Source organism: Bombina bombina, chromosome 3 (genome assembly GCF_027579735.1).
Source record: "Bombina bombina isolate aBomBom1 chromosome 3, aBomBom1.pri, whole genome shotgun sequence".
NCBI classification, from domain to species: Eukaryota; Metazoa; Chordata; class Amphibia; order Anura; family Bombinatoridae; genus Bombina; species Bombina bombina.
In genome coordinates this window covers 462,027,110-462,043,392 of record NC_069501.1, presented here as the reverse complement: position 1 = coordinate 462,043,392, position 16,283 = coordinate 462,027,110, and the positions used below count along the sequence as shown (strand labels likewise).

The window sequence follows — 16,283 nt, the reverse complement described above, 5'->3', positions numbered from 1 at the left end:
AATCAGCAGCTACTGAGCCTATCTAGATATGCTTTTCAGGAAAGAATATCAAGAGAATGAAGCAAATTAGATAATAGAAGTAAATTAGAAAGTTTTTTAAAATTGTATTCTCTATCTGAATCATGAAAGAAAAAGTTGGGGTTTAATGTCCCTTTAAATGTTTAGACTACGTCCTGTGATATTAACCTTTTAAGGCCGTTCTGACATTCTATTCCGTCCTAACCATGCCGGGCTTTAGCACCGTTAGGACGGAATAGAACGTCCTAGCCATTTGACTGTCCTGAAGCCAACGGCGCTTCCAGGATGCGATCGCGGCCTGGAGGGCGTGTCTAGCATCATAGGGATGCCCCCCTGACCCGATACCATCATTGAAATCTCGTGATCGTTTTTCAGATGTAGACAAATTAACCCTGTCTACAAGGGTTAAAAAAGGTAACAAATAAACTCTTGATTTCAGAGTTTACAATAAAAAGAAGAATCTTTTATTCCCCCAATTTACATCTCTACATTTTTATCTTCATGTATCCTTTGTTAAAATGAAAATTTTTAACAACTTTCCAATGTACTTCTATTAACTAATTTGCTTCATTCTCTTGCTATCTTTGTTTTAGAAGCAGCAGCAGCGCACTACTGGGAGTTAGCTGAACACATTGTGTAAACCAATAACATGAGGCATATATGTGCAGCCACCAATCAGCAGCTCCTGAGCCTACCTAGATATCCTTTTCAACAAAGGATACCAAGGGAACAAAACAAAATAGATAACAGAAGTCAATTGGAAAGTTATTTAAAATGACATGCTCTATCTGAATCATGATTTAAAATAAAATTGTGTTTCATGTTCCTTTAACGTTTTGTCATACAAGACAAATGATAACACATTTTCATATGCATATCCTTAAAAGTTCTCGGTTCCTTTAAAAGGACATGAAACCCAATTATTTCCTTTCATTATTCAGTTAGAGAATACAATTTTAAAAGGGTTTCCAATTTACTTCATTCTTACATTATTCTTTTTTAAAGAGATATCTAGGTAGGTAGCGTCAGAGTGCACATGCCTGAAGCCCTAAATGACAGGAAATAGTGATGCTATCTAGTGCTCTTTCTAATGTATAACATTGTTGCAAAACTGCTGTTATATAGTGCTGCTGACACATGCACACTCCTGAGCTGACATGACAGCCCTGCTTTTGAAGAAAAGATAACTAGAGAATGAAGAAAACGTGATAATAGAAGTAAACTGGAAAGTTATTTAAAATTGTATGTTCTATCTGAATCATGAAAGTAAAGTTTTGAGTTTTGAGAAGTATAAATGAATTTAAAACCCCAAAATATAATCAGTAGGAAACTGTCCAATGTTTCCAGTTCCCAGGTTAGCTGTGTATCTGCCTTTCCTTCCCCTCTATCCACCCTTCTTTCCTTTCTCCATCCCTAATGACCTCTACATCTCACTTTGCAGGAAACATTCAGATAGGCTGGAGGTAGCTGAATGAGGTACCAGATAAGGAACTAAAAAAAACAGAGAATCCCGTTAACTGACAAATGAATTACTAGAGCTAAAACAAGATATATATTCTTCCACTAGCCAGAAAGGTGAAATACGTTCTGTACCTAACACCTGGTGCAACCTAGTCAAAACAACACTAAGTACATCAGAAAACCAACCAAACCAAAAACATATGCACATTAACAAGCAGAGTATCCATCACCTGATCCAAAAGTGGTGAAACAATCTTACAGTCAACCATAAGGGTAGCTCTATTCTAGAGAATAGAAGCAATCACCACCTACAAAGTCTACACGTTTATAAAAGAAGATGCCTCTCCTTACTAAACAAAACCGTCTCAACATCAGCAAATTGGGGTGATTTGAAAAACTGAACAAGACCTGTATCCACAAGCTGACCAAACCCAGGAGCAAAACTTAATTTATATATATAAGCATTCGATGTAGAGCACAAAACAGTGTACAAGGCTAGTGCTTAGAGAACTGACGCGTTTCGTGCATGCTCAATGCGCTTCATCAGAGATTAAATTGTTTTACCTCATTACTGAACTGTGACGGATATAAATTGGTTATGTCTTATTGAACATTGCACCACGATTTGTGCACTGATTTGTGCACTTATTACTTTATATATATATATATATATATATATATATATATATATATATATATATATATATATATATATATATATATATATATATATATATCAAGCTCTAATAGCCTTACCTAGTCATAAAGCATGTTTAGGGTCTACACCAGATCTAAAACATTATCTGACACTGTAGTAAAGCTACTTATAACTTATCAACAGTTGATTACAGATGAAAATGTATCAGAGTCTATCAGCAGCTGTAATCTGACCACCCCAGACACAAAACAAGCTCAGCATCGCTCACTTGGCATGCCACTAGATATAACATAACCTCTGGATCCATCACCTGGAAGAAAATAAGCAAGAAAAAAGTTTAGCACAAATCACCTGGCCATCAACAGACACAAAATAAGCTCAGTGTCCAGGACTTGGCCATCAACAGACTTAAAATAACCTACAAAAAGAGAAAATGCTGCACTCCGCTGACTTCAGAAAGTATAAAATAAATATTTTTTGGTATACATTAAAAAAGTACAAACGGCAAGAGGAAAGGAGAGACACTTCTTTTGTGCCCTGCAGCACTTAATATCACGGCACAAAACAAGTAAGGAGTGTGTCTTACTTTCCTCTTGCCGTTTGTACTTTTTAATGTATACCAATACAATTTGATTTTATACTTTCTAAGTCACCGGAGTGCAGCCGTTTCTCTCTTTTTCTGTGTACACGGCTTGCTCGGACATTTGGCATGCACCACACCTTACTAGAAGTTTGGCTTGTCTAGCCATCTGTAGCCATCTAGTTCCTGTACTCACCCTGAGTGTGCCAAGGAGTTTAAGGATCGGACCCAGATCTGAAGCGGTCCCGCTTGTTTGTATTAAAATAACCTACTTGACCTTCAACTGGCCACCAACAGACATGAAATAAGCTCAGTGTTCTTGACCTGGGAGTCAAGAGATATGAAATAAGCTACATGCCCATCACTCAGCCATCAACTGAGATGAAGTATACTCAGTTTCCATCACTTGGTCGTCAGTAGACATGAAATAAGCTATAAGTTCATCACCTGCTGAACATGGCAGACATAGGTATGAAAAAAGCATCCATCACTTGAGCCAAACCTAGTGAAGCAATATGTTCACAACCATCATTTAGCCAGTACTATATGTAAATAAACAAATTACCAACCATAGACATGAAAGAAACTCTGCACAATCACCTGTTCAGTACAAAACATAAAAAAACCTTAGCACTTATCAAAAGCAACGCAAGCTTGGCATTAATATTCCTGATATAACTGAAAATTAATGAAGTTCAAAATGCATAATTTGACCAGATATAGGCAAGAATAAATCTCCGCATTTATCAACCAGCCAGAAGTAATCACAAAATAAATGTAGCATCCACCATATGATAAAATATAGAGGTAATAAACAAGATTTTCAGTATTAAACCAATAAGTGATATCCAATCCACATTCTGTATTATTAAACCAATGCATATCTAAATGTGTGTACTCTATGATAGTTCCTGACATTTAGGGAATTGAATAACTAGAGTAATTAAATTTTACATTTGAAAATTTCAAATTAATTAGCTGTCTAATCTTGCATATGCCAAACACAGAGTCCATATTAACACTTTCCAGACGTTAGGACGTTCCATACAGTCCTAACTGTGCTGAGCTTTAGCCCGTTAGGACGGCATGGAATGTCCTAGCCGTTTGGCTGTACTGGAACCAACGATGCTTCCAGAATGGGATCGCGGCCTGGAGGGAGAGCCTATCGACATAGGGACGCCCCCCTGACCCGATCTCATAATTGAAAGCTATCGTATGCAAAACTGCATGATTTCAATTTGTTTACATTGAAACTTTGTCGCGATGTATACAAATTAGATCCGACATGAAAGGGTTAAACATTCCATTTATATTTTACTTCAATACTATAAATGTGTTGATTGTTAGGACTCTACATCTCTAACCCAGCCAATCATGGAAATACCAGACTATTTGCTATAATTCTCTCCCATGTGTTTAAACTGCTACATATCCTAACTTACCGGACCCACTGACACCCTAGATGCTTTGTGAACATAGGTACGAGGTGGGACTTGTGGGGGGAGAGTGTTGCTTCTTGCCACTGGCTTTCCTGTTACTACTTTCGGTCCTTCTGCCTTCCAGTGCCCAGCAGCCTGGCGGAGCAGCTTTGAATCATATGTAGATGCCAAATTGAGGTGGGTAAGGGTGTCATTAAGGCCCTCATAGTCCAGGTCACAGATCCCACTTCCCCTCCTTCCTCCCAGCTCCTCCTCATCTTCATCCTCAATTTCTGAAATCCTTCGACTAAGCAGTTTTCCTCCCTTATCACCACTGTACACATTTACATCCCGAGTATGGGAACATTTGCTTGAATTGGAAGGTGACACTTCTTTGCGTTGATTTAAGATGTGGGTCCGAGGTGGTAGAGGAGGAGGAGAAAGATTTTTGGGTGAAGTCCCACCTTTTCCCCGGCCATTACTGTGGTAATCATCATCATAAATATAAAGATAATCTCCAGAAGTATGTGGCTTGGTTTTTGGTGGAGAGGGCACACTCGGAGGAGCTTGATTGACATCATCCCAGGAGATAAGATGGTTTTCATTACTCCCAGGTGGCCTCTTCTCTTGTCGCAATCGAGAAAGTGCATCATACTCCATCTGTAAGGCCTCTGCCAGTGCCAGCTCCTTCCGGCTAATCCCCAAGGACTCCAGGCCCTGCCATTGCTCTCCATTTTTCCCAGAGGTTGACATAACTGTGGGTTTAGCAGATGAAGCGGAGAACAGAAGGAGCTAAAAGGAAGCTGGGGGTGAAAACACAGGCATGATTTTCCAGAGATGGTCCTGCAGAGAAAAAATGGTAATTAGTTATATTGTTATGACACAGTTATTTCTGCAATAATCTATTTATATGAGAGAATGATGCTCTGCTTTCTCAGTTTTCCTTGTGTTTTAATTGTACAGTTCCTTTCATTTTCTCATCATTTGTATTCGTATTGTTTATAGGTTACATTTTACCCTTTGTTTATTACTTCTTCATACAATTTATTCAAATACCCTACCATCTTCTCTATGTATTTTTGGACAGCAAAATAGTTAAGTAAAGAGACCAAAAATCATTGCTATGTGCTGCTAATTCATTTTGATTTACAACCGTTGCTGTATTGCTTAGGGGCTGACAGTTTAAGAGTCTTTATATTTTTGATATGTATAACATTTTACGAGAAGGGAAATCTTGCTGGTCTGTCTGCAATAAGAAAGCACAAAAGACCTCTACAATTTGTTAGATGTTAAAGGGACATGAAACTAACAATTAAAGGGACATAAAACTCAAAATAAACTTTCATGATTCAGACAGAGCATTCCAATTTACTTCCATTATCAAATTTGTACTCACTTTTATATGCACCCTTTCTGAGGAAGCAGCTCCTACTAAGCATGTGCACAAGTGCAGTGTATTAATATACTAGTCTGTCATTTGCTGTCTGTCTGTCACATGATACAGGGGGGCAGGAAAATGGGAGAAAAAATAAACTTGCCAGAAAAAAATAATAATCTACTGTTTACTTGAAATTCAGAGTAAGTGTCATTACATTTTCTTTTTATTATGCACATTTGTTATGCAAATGTGCTGAATTTAGTGGTCCATTCAGTTTAGATAGCATGCAAGAGAGTTTTCAATTTACATAGCTAAGAAGGTTCAGGAGCAGCTATGCACTACTGGGAGCTGGCAGATTATTGGTGGCTACCCATAGTTATATACATGCAATAGCCCAATAACAATATACTCTAACACATTACAGCATTTTATTTTTATTTACATTTAGATACAATATGTTTACATATTATCAAGCTTCAGTTGCCTTATATCACTGACCAGTCAAATCCTACAAACTGTTGTGCTGTACAACTACAAAAACATCCGTCAAAGTCCCAGGAAGGAGACAGCATGCTGGTCTGCACTATGTCCTCCTAGTACTCACCATACAAGAATTGCTTAAACAGAAGAGTAACTGGACTAGGAAGCTGCTAACACAGGAAACACAATGTGCAAACATACTCAGAGGTATTTAGAGTCATACGCATGCAGAGACACATTAATATAAACACAAAGAACTTGATATATACACAAAGTGGCAGAGATATATAAATACACATAAATTATAGAAATTAGACGTGCATACAGCTATTTTGGGCCAATCCAAAATTGGCGGCCACAAGCCGCATTTAGCAATTTACGGAGCCAAATTTATTCTTGTGAAAGTGCAACACACTAAGGTCTGGATCATATAAATGATAAATTATTATATATTTATATATACACACATACTGTACACACACACACACACACATATACTGTATATATATATATATATATATATATATATATATATATATATATATATATATATACACATATACAGTATCATACCTCCCAACATTTCAAAATTCAAAAGAGGGACACCGCCCTCCATGGCAAAAAAATTGAAATATGGTGGGCGGGGCTTAAAAAATCATAAGACCAAAGTAATATAAATAAAATTCTAAATAAAGTCATATATTTTAATATACTTAGGCAGCAAATCAAACACAAGCTCAAACCACTGGTATGGCTATGTGAGCTATGTATTTAATTAGCCTTTGCAAAGACATTGCTAAATATTTTTATCTTAATTGGACATTTAATAATAAATTCTTTAAAACTGCTCTCTGCATTCCCCATTAATATTCTAGATTCTGGCCTTTAAAGTCAGCAAAAATGCACAGTAGCACACTACATAGCATACACTTACACATGCAGATACACACACACACACACACTACATAGCATACACTTATACATGCAGATACACACACTACATAGCATACAATTATACATGCAGATACACACACACACTACATAGCATACATTTATACATGCAGATACACACACTACACAGCATACAATTATACATGCAGATACACACACACTACATAGCATACACTTACACATGCAGATACACACACACTACATAGCATACACTTACACATGCAGATACACACACACTACATAGCATACACTTATACATGCAGATACACACACACTACATAGCATACACTTATACATGCAGATACACACACACTACATAGCATACACTTATACATGCAGATACACACACACTACATAGCATACACTTATACATGCAGATACACACACATTACATAGCATACACTTATACATGCAGATAAACACTACATAGCATACACTTATACATGCAGATACACACACACACACATTACATAGTATACACTTATACATGCAGATACACATGCACACACTACATAGCTTACATTTATACATGCAGGCACACACACACACACACACACACACTACATAGCATAAACTTATACATACAGATACACACACACAGTTATGGATACAGATAGACACACACACTACATCATATATGGGTATCTGTAATTCATTGTATGGGGTCCTGGGGTTGGCAAGCACATTAGCTGGCAGTCTGCGGCTGCCACTGTTTGTTACCCTGGTATTAGCACTGCTCATTGTATAAAACTGAAGGCATGCTACTATTATCATCAGGAGTTAGACATCATCACTACCAGAGGTAGGTTAGAGAGGTCACCATTACCCGTGGTCAGAGTGTATACAGCCTTCTTACTCCTGCTTAACCCACACACCATTCATTTTCCACAGGGAATCTAACAGGTATCTAACCCTGTGAGAGCAAAGCCAGCTGCTTCTGAGTATGGGCCCAATAGAATTTAAAAAATGCCTGGGGCAAATCGGGACAGATGGCAGGCAACCCGGGACAGGGGGATAGGCCCCTAAAATCGGGACTGTCCCGCGAAAATCGGGACAGTTGGGGGGTATGCAGTGTATATATATATATATATATATATATATACACATACATACATACACAGTATATATATATATATATATGTTACAGTTAAAGTGCATAAATCAGTTAAAGGGACATAATACTCATATGCTAAATCACTTGAAACTGATGCAGTATAACTGTAAAAAGCTGACAGGAAAATATCACCTGAGCATCTCTATGTAAAAAAAGGAAGATATTTTACCTCACAATCTCCTCAGCTCAGTAGAGTTAGTTCTGTGTAAAAAGTTATACTTCACCTGCTCCCAGCTGCAGGTAAAAAATAAAAAATAAATTAAGAAATGAACAGCAGCCAATCAGCATCAGCAGTGCTGAGGTCATGAGCTCTTACTGTGATCTCATGAGATTTCACTTAACTCTCATGAGATTTCATAGTAAGCTTCCTTTACCTGATTGGTGAAATAATATGAGAGTTCACTATGCTCATCCCTTCAGATGTCCCAGGACAAACACACTAAAATGCTGCTTAGAAATCCTTTACAATGGGAGGTGGCTACTGAGGAACTTTTGAGGTAAAATATCTTTCTTTTTTACATAGAGATGCTCAGGTGATATTTTCTAGTCAGCTTTTTACAGCTATGCTGCATCACTTTCAAGTGTTTAAACATTTGGGTATTATGGCCCTTTAATGTGCACATTACCTAGCTAATCTGCAGATTAACTAGGGTGATCAGTTAAAGTGCAGAAAAATTGTTTCATTTCTCAAATTACCTAGATAATCTGCACATTACCTACTAGGCACTAGTAATATATATATATATATATATATATATATATATATATATATATATATATATATATATATATATATATATATATATATATATATATATATATATATATATATATATAAAAACTAAAGGGAGTCCCATGGTTTTTCCTATGATAATCAGTTCATATCACTTTTTTTAGAAAGCCTGGGGCACTTTCTTCTGAAAATGGAGGTAAAAACAAAATCTTAAAGGGCAGTGTGGCGCACTTTATGCATCATCATTCATTGCCCAGACACACTTCAACTTCTTAACAAGTTTATAGTAGTTTTCCCAAGGGTATAACTGCTCTTATTCTGTTTTTGCATTTATTAGCATCTTGGCCTCTACACTTCTAAGCATTGTATATTTCCCATTCTGCATTCTGAATTGTTACAGAATCGACTTCCCTGCAACCCATTGTGGAATTATGCAATAAGCACAAATAAATGTAAGAACATCGTACTGAGAATGTGAAATATCTGCCATTCTAGCTGTAATGTATCTGTGATAATACAGTTGAAAAACAAATAATACACTTTCAAACACTTTAGCTTTTTAGAAAAGTTTGTTTCTCTCATGTAAACTGTTTATTGAAAAAGAAGCCGAAGAATGTTCCAATTTCGGCCGAGGGCAGATACGCTCCAGAGTGCTCTGTTCTAATCAGAGCCTCGGGCGCCACAACTGCCTCTGGGAACCTTACCATGGGTTCCAGCCCGCACATCTTGAAATTCTCTGTCTGGGAAATTATCTATCTATCTATCGAATCTATAATAAATAGATAGATAGATTCGATAGATAATTTCCCAGACAGAGAATTTCAAGACGTGCGGGATGTGACCCATGGTAAGGTTCCCAGAGACAGTTGCGGCACCCAAGGCTCTGATTAGAACAGAGCACTCTGGAGCGTATCTGCCCTCGGCCGAAATAGGAACATTCTTCGGCTTCTTTTTCAATAAACAGTTTACATGAGAGAAACAAACTTTTCCAACTTTAACTACACGGAAGCAGTTAATGTGCACATTACCTAGGTAAAGTGCAGATTCTGCACTTTAACTGAGCAAATCAGTTAATCTGCAGATTAGCTAGGTAATGTGCACATTAACTGTTTCTGCACTTTAACTGTAACATATATATATATATATATATATATATATATATATATATATATATATATATATATATATATATATATATGTGTGTGTGTGTGTGTGTTAAGAGCCCGTGATAAGGGATGTAGTAGCGCTGGTTGTAAAGAGACAATGGTAAACACAATTATTATGTGTGATTGGATAACAAATGTAATACAGAATGCACAGCAAATCAAACACAATATGAAAAAAACACTATAAAATTGAGTGGAAAGCTGAATTCTAAATGTCCCAGATGCTAGACCACTTATATGTTGTATATACACAATAGTAGAATTCGAGACTTGGAATATGGGTGGAATGCAAACTTACAAAAAAGAACCTCAATCGTATGAGGTAAGGAAACAGCACATCAGGAAATCCCTCTCGGTATGCTTGGCCCCTTAGGGTATAGGGGAAACTTCCAACAGCAAGCTTGTCTTTTTCCCTGCTGCTTTCCCGGGTATAGGTGAAACTTCAGGGGGTTGAAGCCCTTTTTCCTCGGCCTCTTTCAGTGTGGATCCTCTCAGGATAGTATGGTAGTAATGTTTATAAACGATATATATAAAAGAAAGAAATGCCAAAATAGTGTGATATCGTTTAAAAATCAAACATTTTATTCACATACATTCACTCCTAAAAATGCCTGCTTACATCAAAAATCCTCACAAGTATGAGGTATTTATACAACGATACACAGCAAGTGCAATCCAATATATGCACTGTATGATATTTAATGTAGTTGGATAGCCACAGGTAGTAGAAAGGCCACAGGTAGCCAAAAAACATATGCGGCAGCAAATATCCACAAACCACTGTGACCAGTGGATGGATTAAAAAATCTTATCTATAAAATATACTGCACCAGAGATTCTGGTTAGTGAGATCAGTCCGTTCCTGTAAGGTAAAGTCTAACGTGTTTCAAAGGTTATGGTAATAACTCCTTCTTCTCTAGAAGGAGTTATTACCATAACCTTTGAAACGCGTTAGACTTTTATTCACATACATTCACTCCTAAAAATTCACTTTCTCCTTCAATGCACATTACATCATCTTCATGTTCGCATCCTTCATCTGTATCTTTTGAAAAGCATGATGGGCACTTGTAACCACTAAGTGTGTTATTTGCAATGGGATATCTCTAGAAGGAGTTATTACCATAACCTTTGAAACGCGTTAGACTTCACCTTACAGGAACGGACTGATCTCACTAACCAGAATCTCTGGTGCAGTATATTTTATAGATAAGATTTTTTAATCCATCCACTGGTCACAGTGGTTTGTGGATATTTGCTGCCGCATATGTTTTTTGGCTACCTGTGGCCTTTCTACTACCTGTGGCTATCCAACTACATTAAATATCATACAGTGCATATATTGGATTGCACTTGCTGTGTATCATTGTATAAATACCTCATACTTGTGAGGATGTTTGATGTAAGCAGGCATTTTTAGGAGTGAATGTATGTGAATAAAATGTTTGATTTTTAAACGATATCACACTATTTTGGCATTTCTTTCTTTTATATATATCGTTTATACTACCATACTATCCTGAGAGGATCCACACTGAAAGAGGCCGAGGAAAAAGGGTTTCAACCCCCTGAAGTTTCACCTATACCCGGGAAAGCAGCAGGGAAAAAGACAAGCTTGCTGTTGGAAGTTTCCCCTATACCCTAAGGGGCCAAGCATACCGAGAGGGATTTCCTGATGTGCTGTTTCCTTACCTCATACGATTGAGGTTCTTTTTTGTAAGTTTGCATTCCACCCATATTCCAAGTCTCGAATTCTACTATTGTGTATATACAACATATAAGTGGTCTAGCATCTGGGACATTTAGAATTCAGCTTTCCACTCAATTTTATAGTGTTTTTTTCATATTGTGTTTGATTTGCTGTGCATTCTGTATTACATTTGTTATCCAATCACACATAATAATTGTGTTTACCATTGTCTCTTTACAACCAGCGCTACTACATCCCTTATCACGGGCTCTTAACACACACATTTTTATAGGGGGGGGAAGCACTGTGCCAGCCGGGGATTCCCTTTTTCTCGGCCAGCACAGTTGCCTCTCTCCTCTCTAAGGGATAGCTGCTATAGGGTTGGTTTTTTGCTCCCAGGGGATTCCCACCTTCTAGATTGATACAGGTCCACTCTTCTGTGCTCCCATATCTCTTTTCTACCCCCTCAGTCCAGCGCCTTCCACCTTTTTCGCTTTCTGTCCCATATATATAGATATATATATATATATATATATATATATAGCAAAGTGTACAAATCGAGTCCAGCACTAAACCCACGTACAATATCCTTGATGTGTGCCGGTCACAATGGAGTATCTGTATTCCTCCAAAAATTATAGTCCATATATACAATGTGACAGCACCACAGAAGTTTTAAAGGTGAAAAATTCTTTATTTAGATACAGAACCTTAAAAAGCGACGTTTCAGACCTATATGGCCCTTAATCATGGATAGTTAAAACAGGTGAACACAGACATTAATAAAGGCTACCTGAACCAATCAAATCACATCTCACTTCTCAATTCAAATTAACCCCTACCTATCCAGGTTAGGTTTACTAAAGAATAGTGACATCTAGTGGTACCAGTGGCAAAATAACAATCATTTATAAAAACAAATGCAAATCATAATCCCTATTCAGACCGAATGGATGGAGAGTGTTTAAAAATTTGATCCAACATACCTCCTTTTGTTTTAATCTAAGTTCTCTATTCCCCCTCTCCTGTATTGGGGGAAATGGTCAATGACCTGGAACCGAAGCTGGCTAACAGTGTGGACCATTTGTGTAAAATGTGCTGAAAAAGGCAAAGTCATGTCTTTGGATCTTATTGAGGTTTTGTGTTGGCTAAACCTATCCCTGACGGCCTGGGTGGTCTCGCCAATGTAACACAGCCCACATGGGCATTTCAGAAGATAAATAGCATAGTCTGTTTGACATGTATATAGGCCATTAATTTTAAGTCGTTTCCTTTTATCATTTTGAGCCAAATATTTACCTTTAATGATAGAATTTCATTGAACACAATGTAAGCAAGGGTAGCATCCTTTATTAGGGGTTGTTAAATAGTTAATAGTGGTAGGTGTGATTGTACCTACATCTGCCTTGACTAGATTATCCCTGAGGTTCTTGGCCCTACGATATGAGGGCATAGGTGGCAATTTAAATTATTCTACTTCTGAATTATATTTTGACAGAAGGTAGTAATGCTTTCTTACAACCCTAAAAATATCCTTACTCCTATCACTGTATTCTGTTGAAAACACCAATCTGTTAGTATTAGCCTCACTTGTATTTTTCTCTTTTTCTTTATCTAGGTCAATAATGTTTTTTTCAATGATACTCTAAGGGTAGTCTCTTTCACAAATTTATTACCCATAGATTCTAGCCTGTCAGATAGTTTCTTCTGATCTTTAACAATCCTCTTGGTGCGTAACATTTGGCTTTTAGGTATCAACTTAAACACAGTATCTAGATGAAAACTCTCATACCCAAGTAATGTATTCTTATCATTGGGTTTTGTATAAAGATCAGTAATAACTGTATTCCCTTGCTTATACACCATGGTATCTAGATATTTAATGATATAATAGGTGAGGGTAAATTTGATGCATGTCATTGACATGTTAAGATCTTCTACAAATTGTAGTAAGGACTCCAATGGACCCCCCATATGCCAAAAATATCATCTATATACCTAAGCCAAAGCTTGCATTAGATATTATAAGAATGATTATCATAGACATATTTATTTTCAAAGCCACTCATAAACAAATTGGCATATGAGGGGGCCACATTGGAGCCAATAGCTGTACCTCGTTTCTGCATATAATATGTATCTTGAAAGAGAAAATAATTACAATAAAGCACAAGTCTCAGCAAATCATCCAAAAAAATCACATTGTAAATGATTATATATCTTACTGTCATCAAGAAAACATAATTTATGCTTACCTGATAAATTTATTTCTCTTGTAGTGTATCCAGTCCACGGATCATCCATTACTTATGGAATATATTCTCCTTCCCAACAGGAAGCTGCAAGAGTCCACCCACAGCAAAGCTGCTATATAGCTCCTCCCCTAACTGCCATATTCAGTCATTCGACCGAAAACATGCAGAGAAAGGAAAAACCATAGGGTGCAGTGGTGACTGTAGTTCAAATGAAAAAATTACCTGCCTTAAAGTGACAGGGCGGGCCGTGGACTGGATACACTACAAGAGAAATAAATTTATCAGGTAAGCATAAATTATGTTTTCTCTTGTTAAGTGTATCCAGTCCACGGATCATCCATTACTTATGGAATACCAATACCAAAGCTAAAGTACACGGATGATGGGAGGGACAAGGCAGGTACTTAAAAGGAAGTTACCACTGCCTGTAAAAAACCCTTTCTCCCAAAAATAGCCTCCGAAGAAGCAAGGTATCAAATTTGTTAAATTTGAAAAGTATGAAGCGCAGACCAAGACTCCGTCTTGTAAATCTGTTCAACAGAAGCCACATTTAAAAAAAAGGCCCAAGTGAAAACCACAGCTCTAGTAGAATGAGCTGTAATCCCTTCAGGAGGCTGCTGTCCAGCAGTCTCATAAGCTAAATGAATTATGCTTTTTAACCAAAAAGACAGAGAGGCTGCTGAAGTCTTTTGACCTCTCCTCTGTCCAGAATAGACAACAAACAAGGTGAACGTTTGATGAAAACTGTAGTAGCTTGTAAGTAAAACTTTAAAGCACAAACCACGTCCAATATTGTGTAATAGACGTTCCTTCTTTGAGGAAGGATTAGGATACAAGCATGGAACAACTATCTCTTGAGTGATGTACTTGTTAGATACCACCTTAGGAAAAAACCCAGGTTGGTACGCAGGACTACCTTATCCGTACGAAGGACCAGATAAGGAGAATCACATTGTAACACAGATAACTTGGAGACTCTACGAGTCGAGGAATTAGCTACCCAAAAGGAACTTTCCAAGATAAAGATTGATATCTAAAGAACAAAAAAGGTTCAAACGGAACTTCTTGAAGAACCTTAAGAATCAGGTTTAAGCTCCATGGCGGAGCAACAGTTTTAAACACAGGCTTGGATCTAACCAAAGCCTGACCAAATGCCTGAACGTCTAGAATACCTGCCAGACGCTTGTGCAAAAAAATAGACAGAGTAAAAATCTGTCCCCTTTTAAGGAATTAGCTGACAACCCTTTTCTCAAAAACATCTTGGAGAAAAGATAATATCCTGGGAATCCAGACTTTACTCCATGAGTAACCCTTGGATTCATAACAATCAGATATTTACACCATATCTATGTTCAATTTTCCTAGAGACAGGCTTTCATGTCTGTATTAAGGTATCAATGACTGACTCGGAGAAGCCATGCTTTGATAACATCAAGCGTTCAGTCTCCAGGCAGTCCATCTCAGATTGATTCTATTTAGATGGTTGAAAGGACCCTGAGGTAGAGGGACCTGTCTCTGAAGCAGAGACCGTGATGGAAAGGATGACATGTCCACCAGATCTGCATACCAGGTCCTGCGTGGCTACGCAGGCGCTGTCAAAAACACCAAAGCCCTCTCCTGCTTGGTCTTGACCTCCGGAGGAAATCCCACTCCCCCGGAAGAAAAGTCTGACGACTTAGAAAATCTACCTCCCAGTTCTCAACACCTGGGATATGGATAGCTGATAGACAAGAGTGAGTCTCTGTCCAGTAAATTATTGTAAGACTTCTAACATCGCTAGGGAACTTCTGTTCCCCCTTGATGGCTGATGTAAGCCACAGTCGTGTATATTGTCCGACTGAGTATGATGTACCTCAGAGTTGCTAACTGAGGCCAAGTCTGAAGAGCATGGAATATCACTCCCAGTTCCAGAATATTTATTAGAAGGAGGGTCTCCTCCTAAGTCCACTATCCCTGAGCCTTCAGGGAGTTCCAGACTGCATCCCAACCTAAAAGGCTGGCATCTATTGTAACAATTGTCCCATCTGACCTGCGGAAGGTCATACCCTTGGACAGATGGACCCGACATAGTCACCAGAGAAGAGAATCTCTGGTCTCTTGGTCCAGGTTTAACAGGGGGACAAATCTGTGTAATCCCCGTTCCTCTGACTGAGCATGCATAGTTGCAGCGGTCTGAAATGTAGACGTGCAAACGGTACTATGTCCCTTGCCGCTACCATTAAGCCGATTTCATTCATGTACTGAGCCACCGAAGGGCGCGGATGGGATGAAAAAAACACGGCAGAAATTTAGAAACTTTGACAACCTGGACTCCGTCAGGTAAATTTTCATTTCTACAGAATCTATCAGAGTCCCTAGGAGGGAAACCCTTGAGATTGGGG

At 37.9% G+C, this 16,283-nt stretch overlaps 1 protein-coding gene across 1 annotated transcript in view; it reads right to left on the bottom strand.

The window, feature by feature from the left end:
• Window positions 1–16,283, bottom strand: part of PIK3C2B (phosphatidylinositol-4-phosphate 3-kinase catalytic subunit type 2 beta) — a 315,182-nt gene that overhangs the window by 243,265 nt on the left and 55,634 nt on the right. The window contains exon 2 of the mRNA XM_053706696.1: window positions 4,160–4,978. Coding sequence (XP_053562671.1) covers window positions 4,160–4,888 — 729 coding nt within the window. The 5' untranslated portion in view covers window positions 4,889–4,978. The remainder of the gene's footprint in view (window positions 1–4,159; window positions 4,979–16,283) is intronic.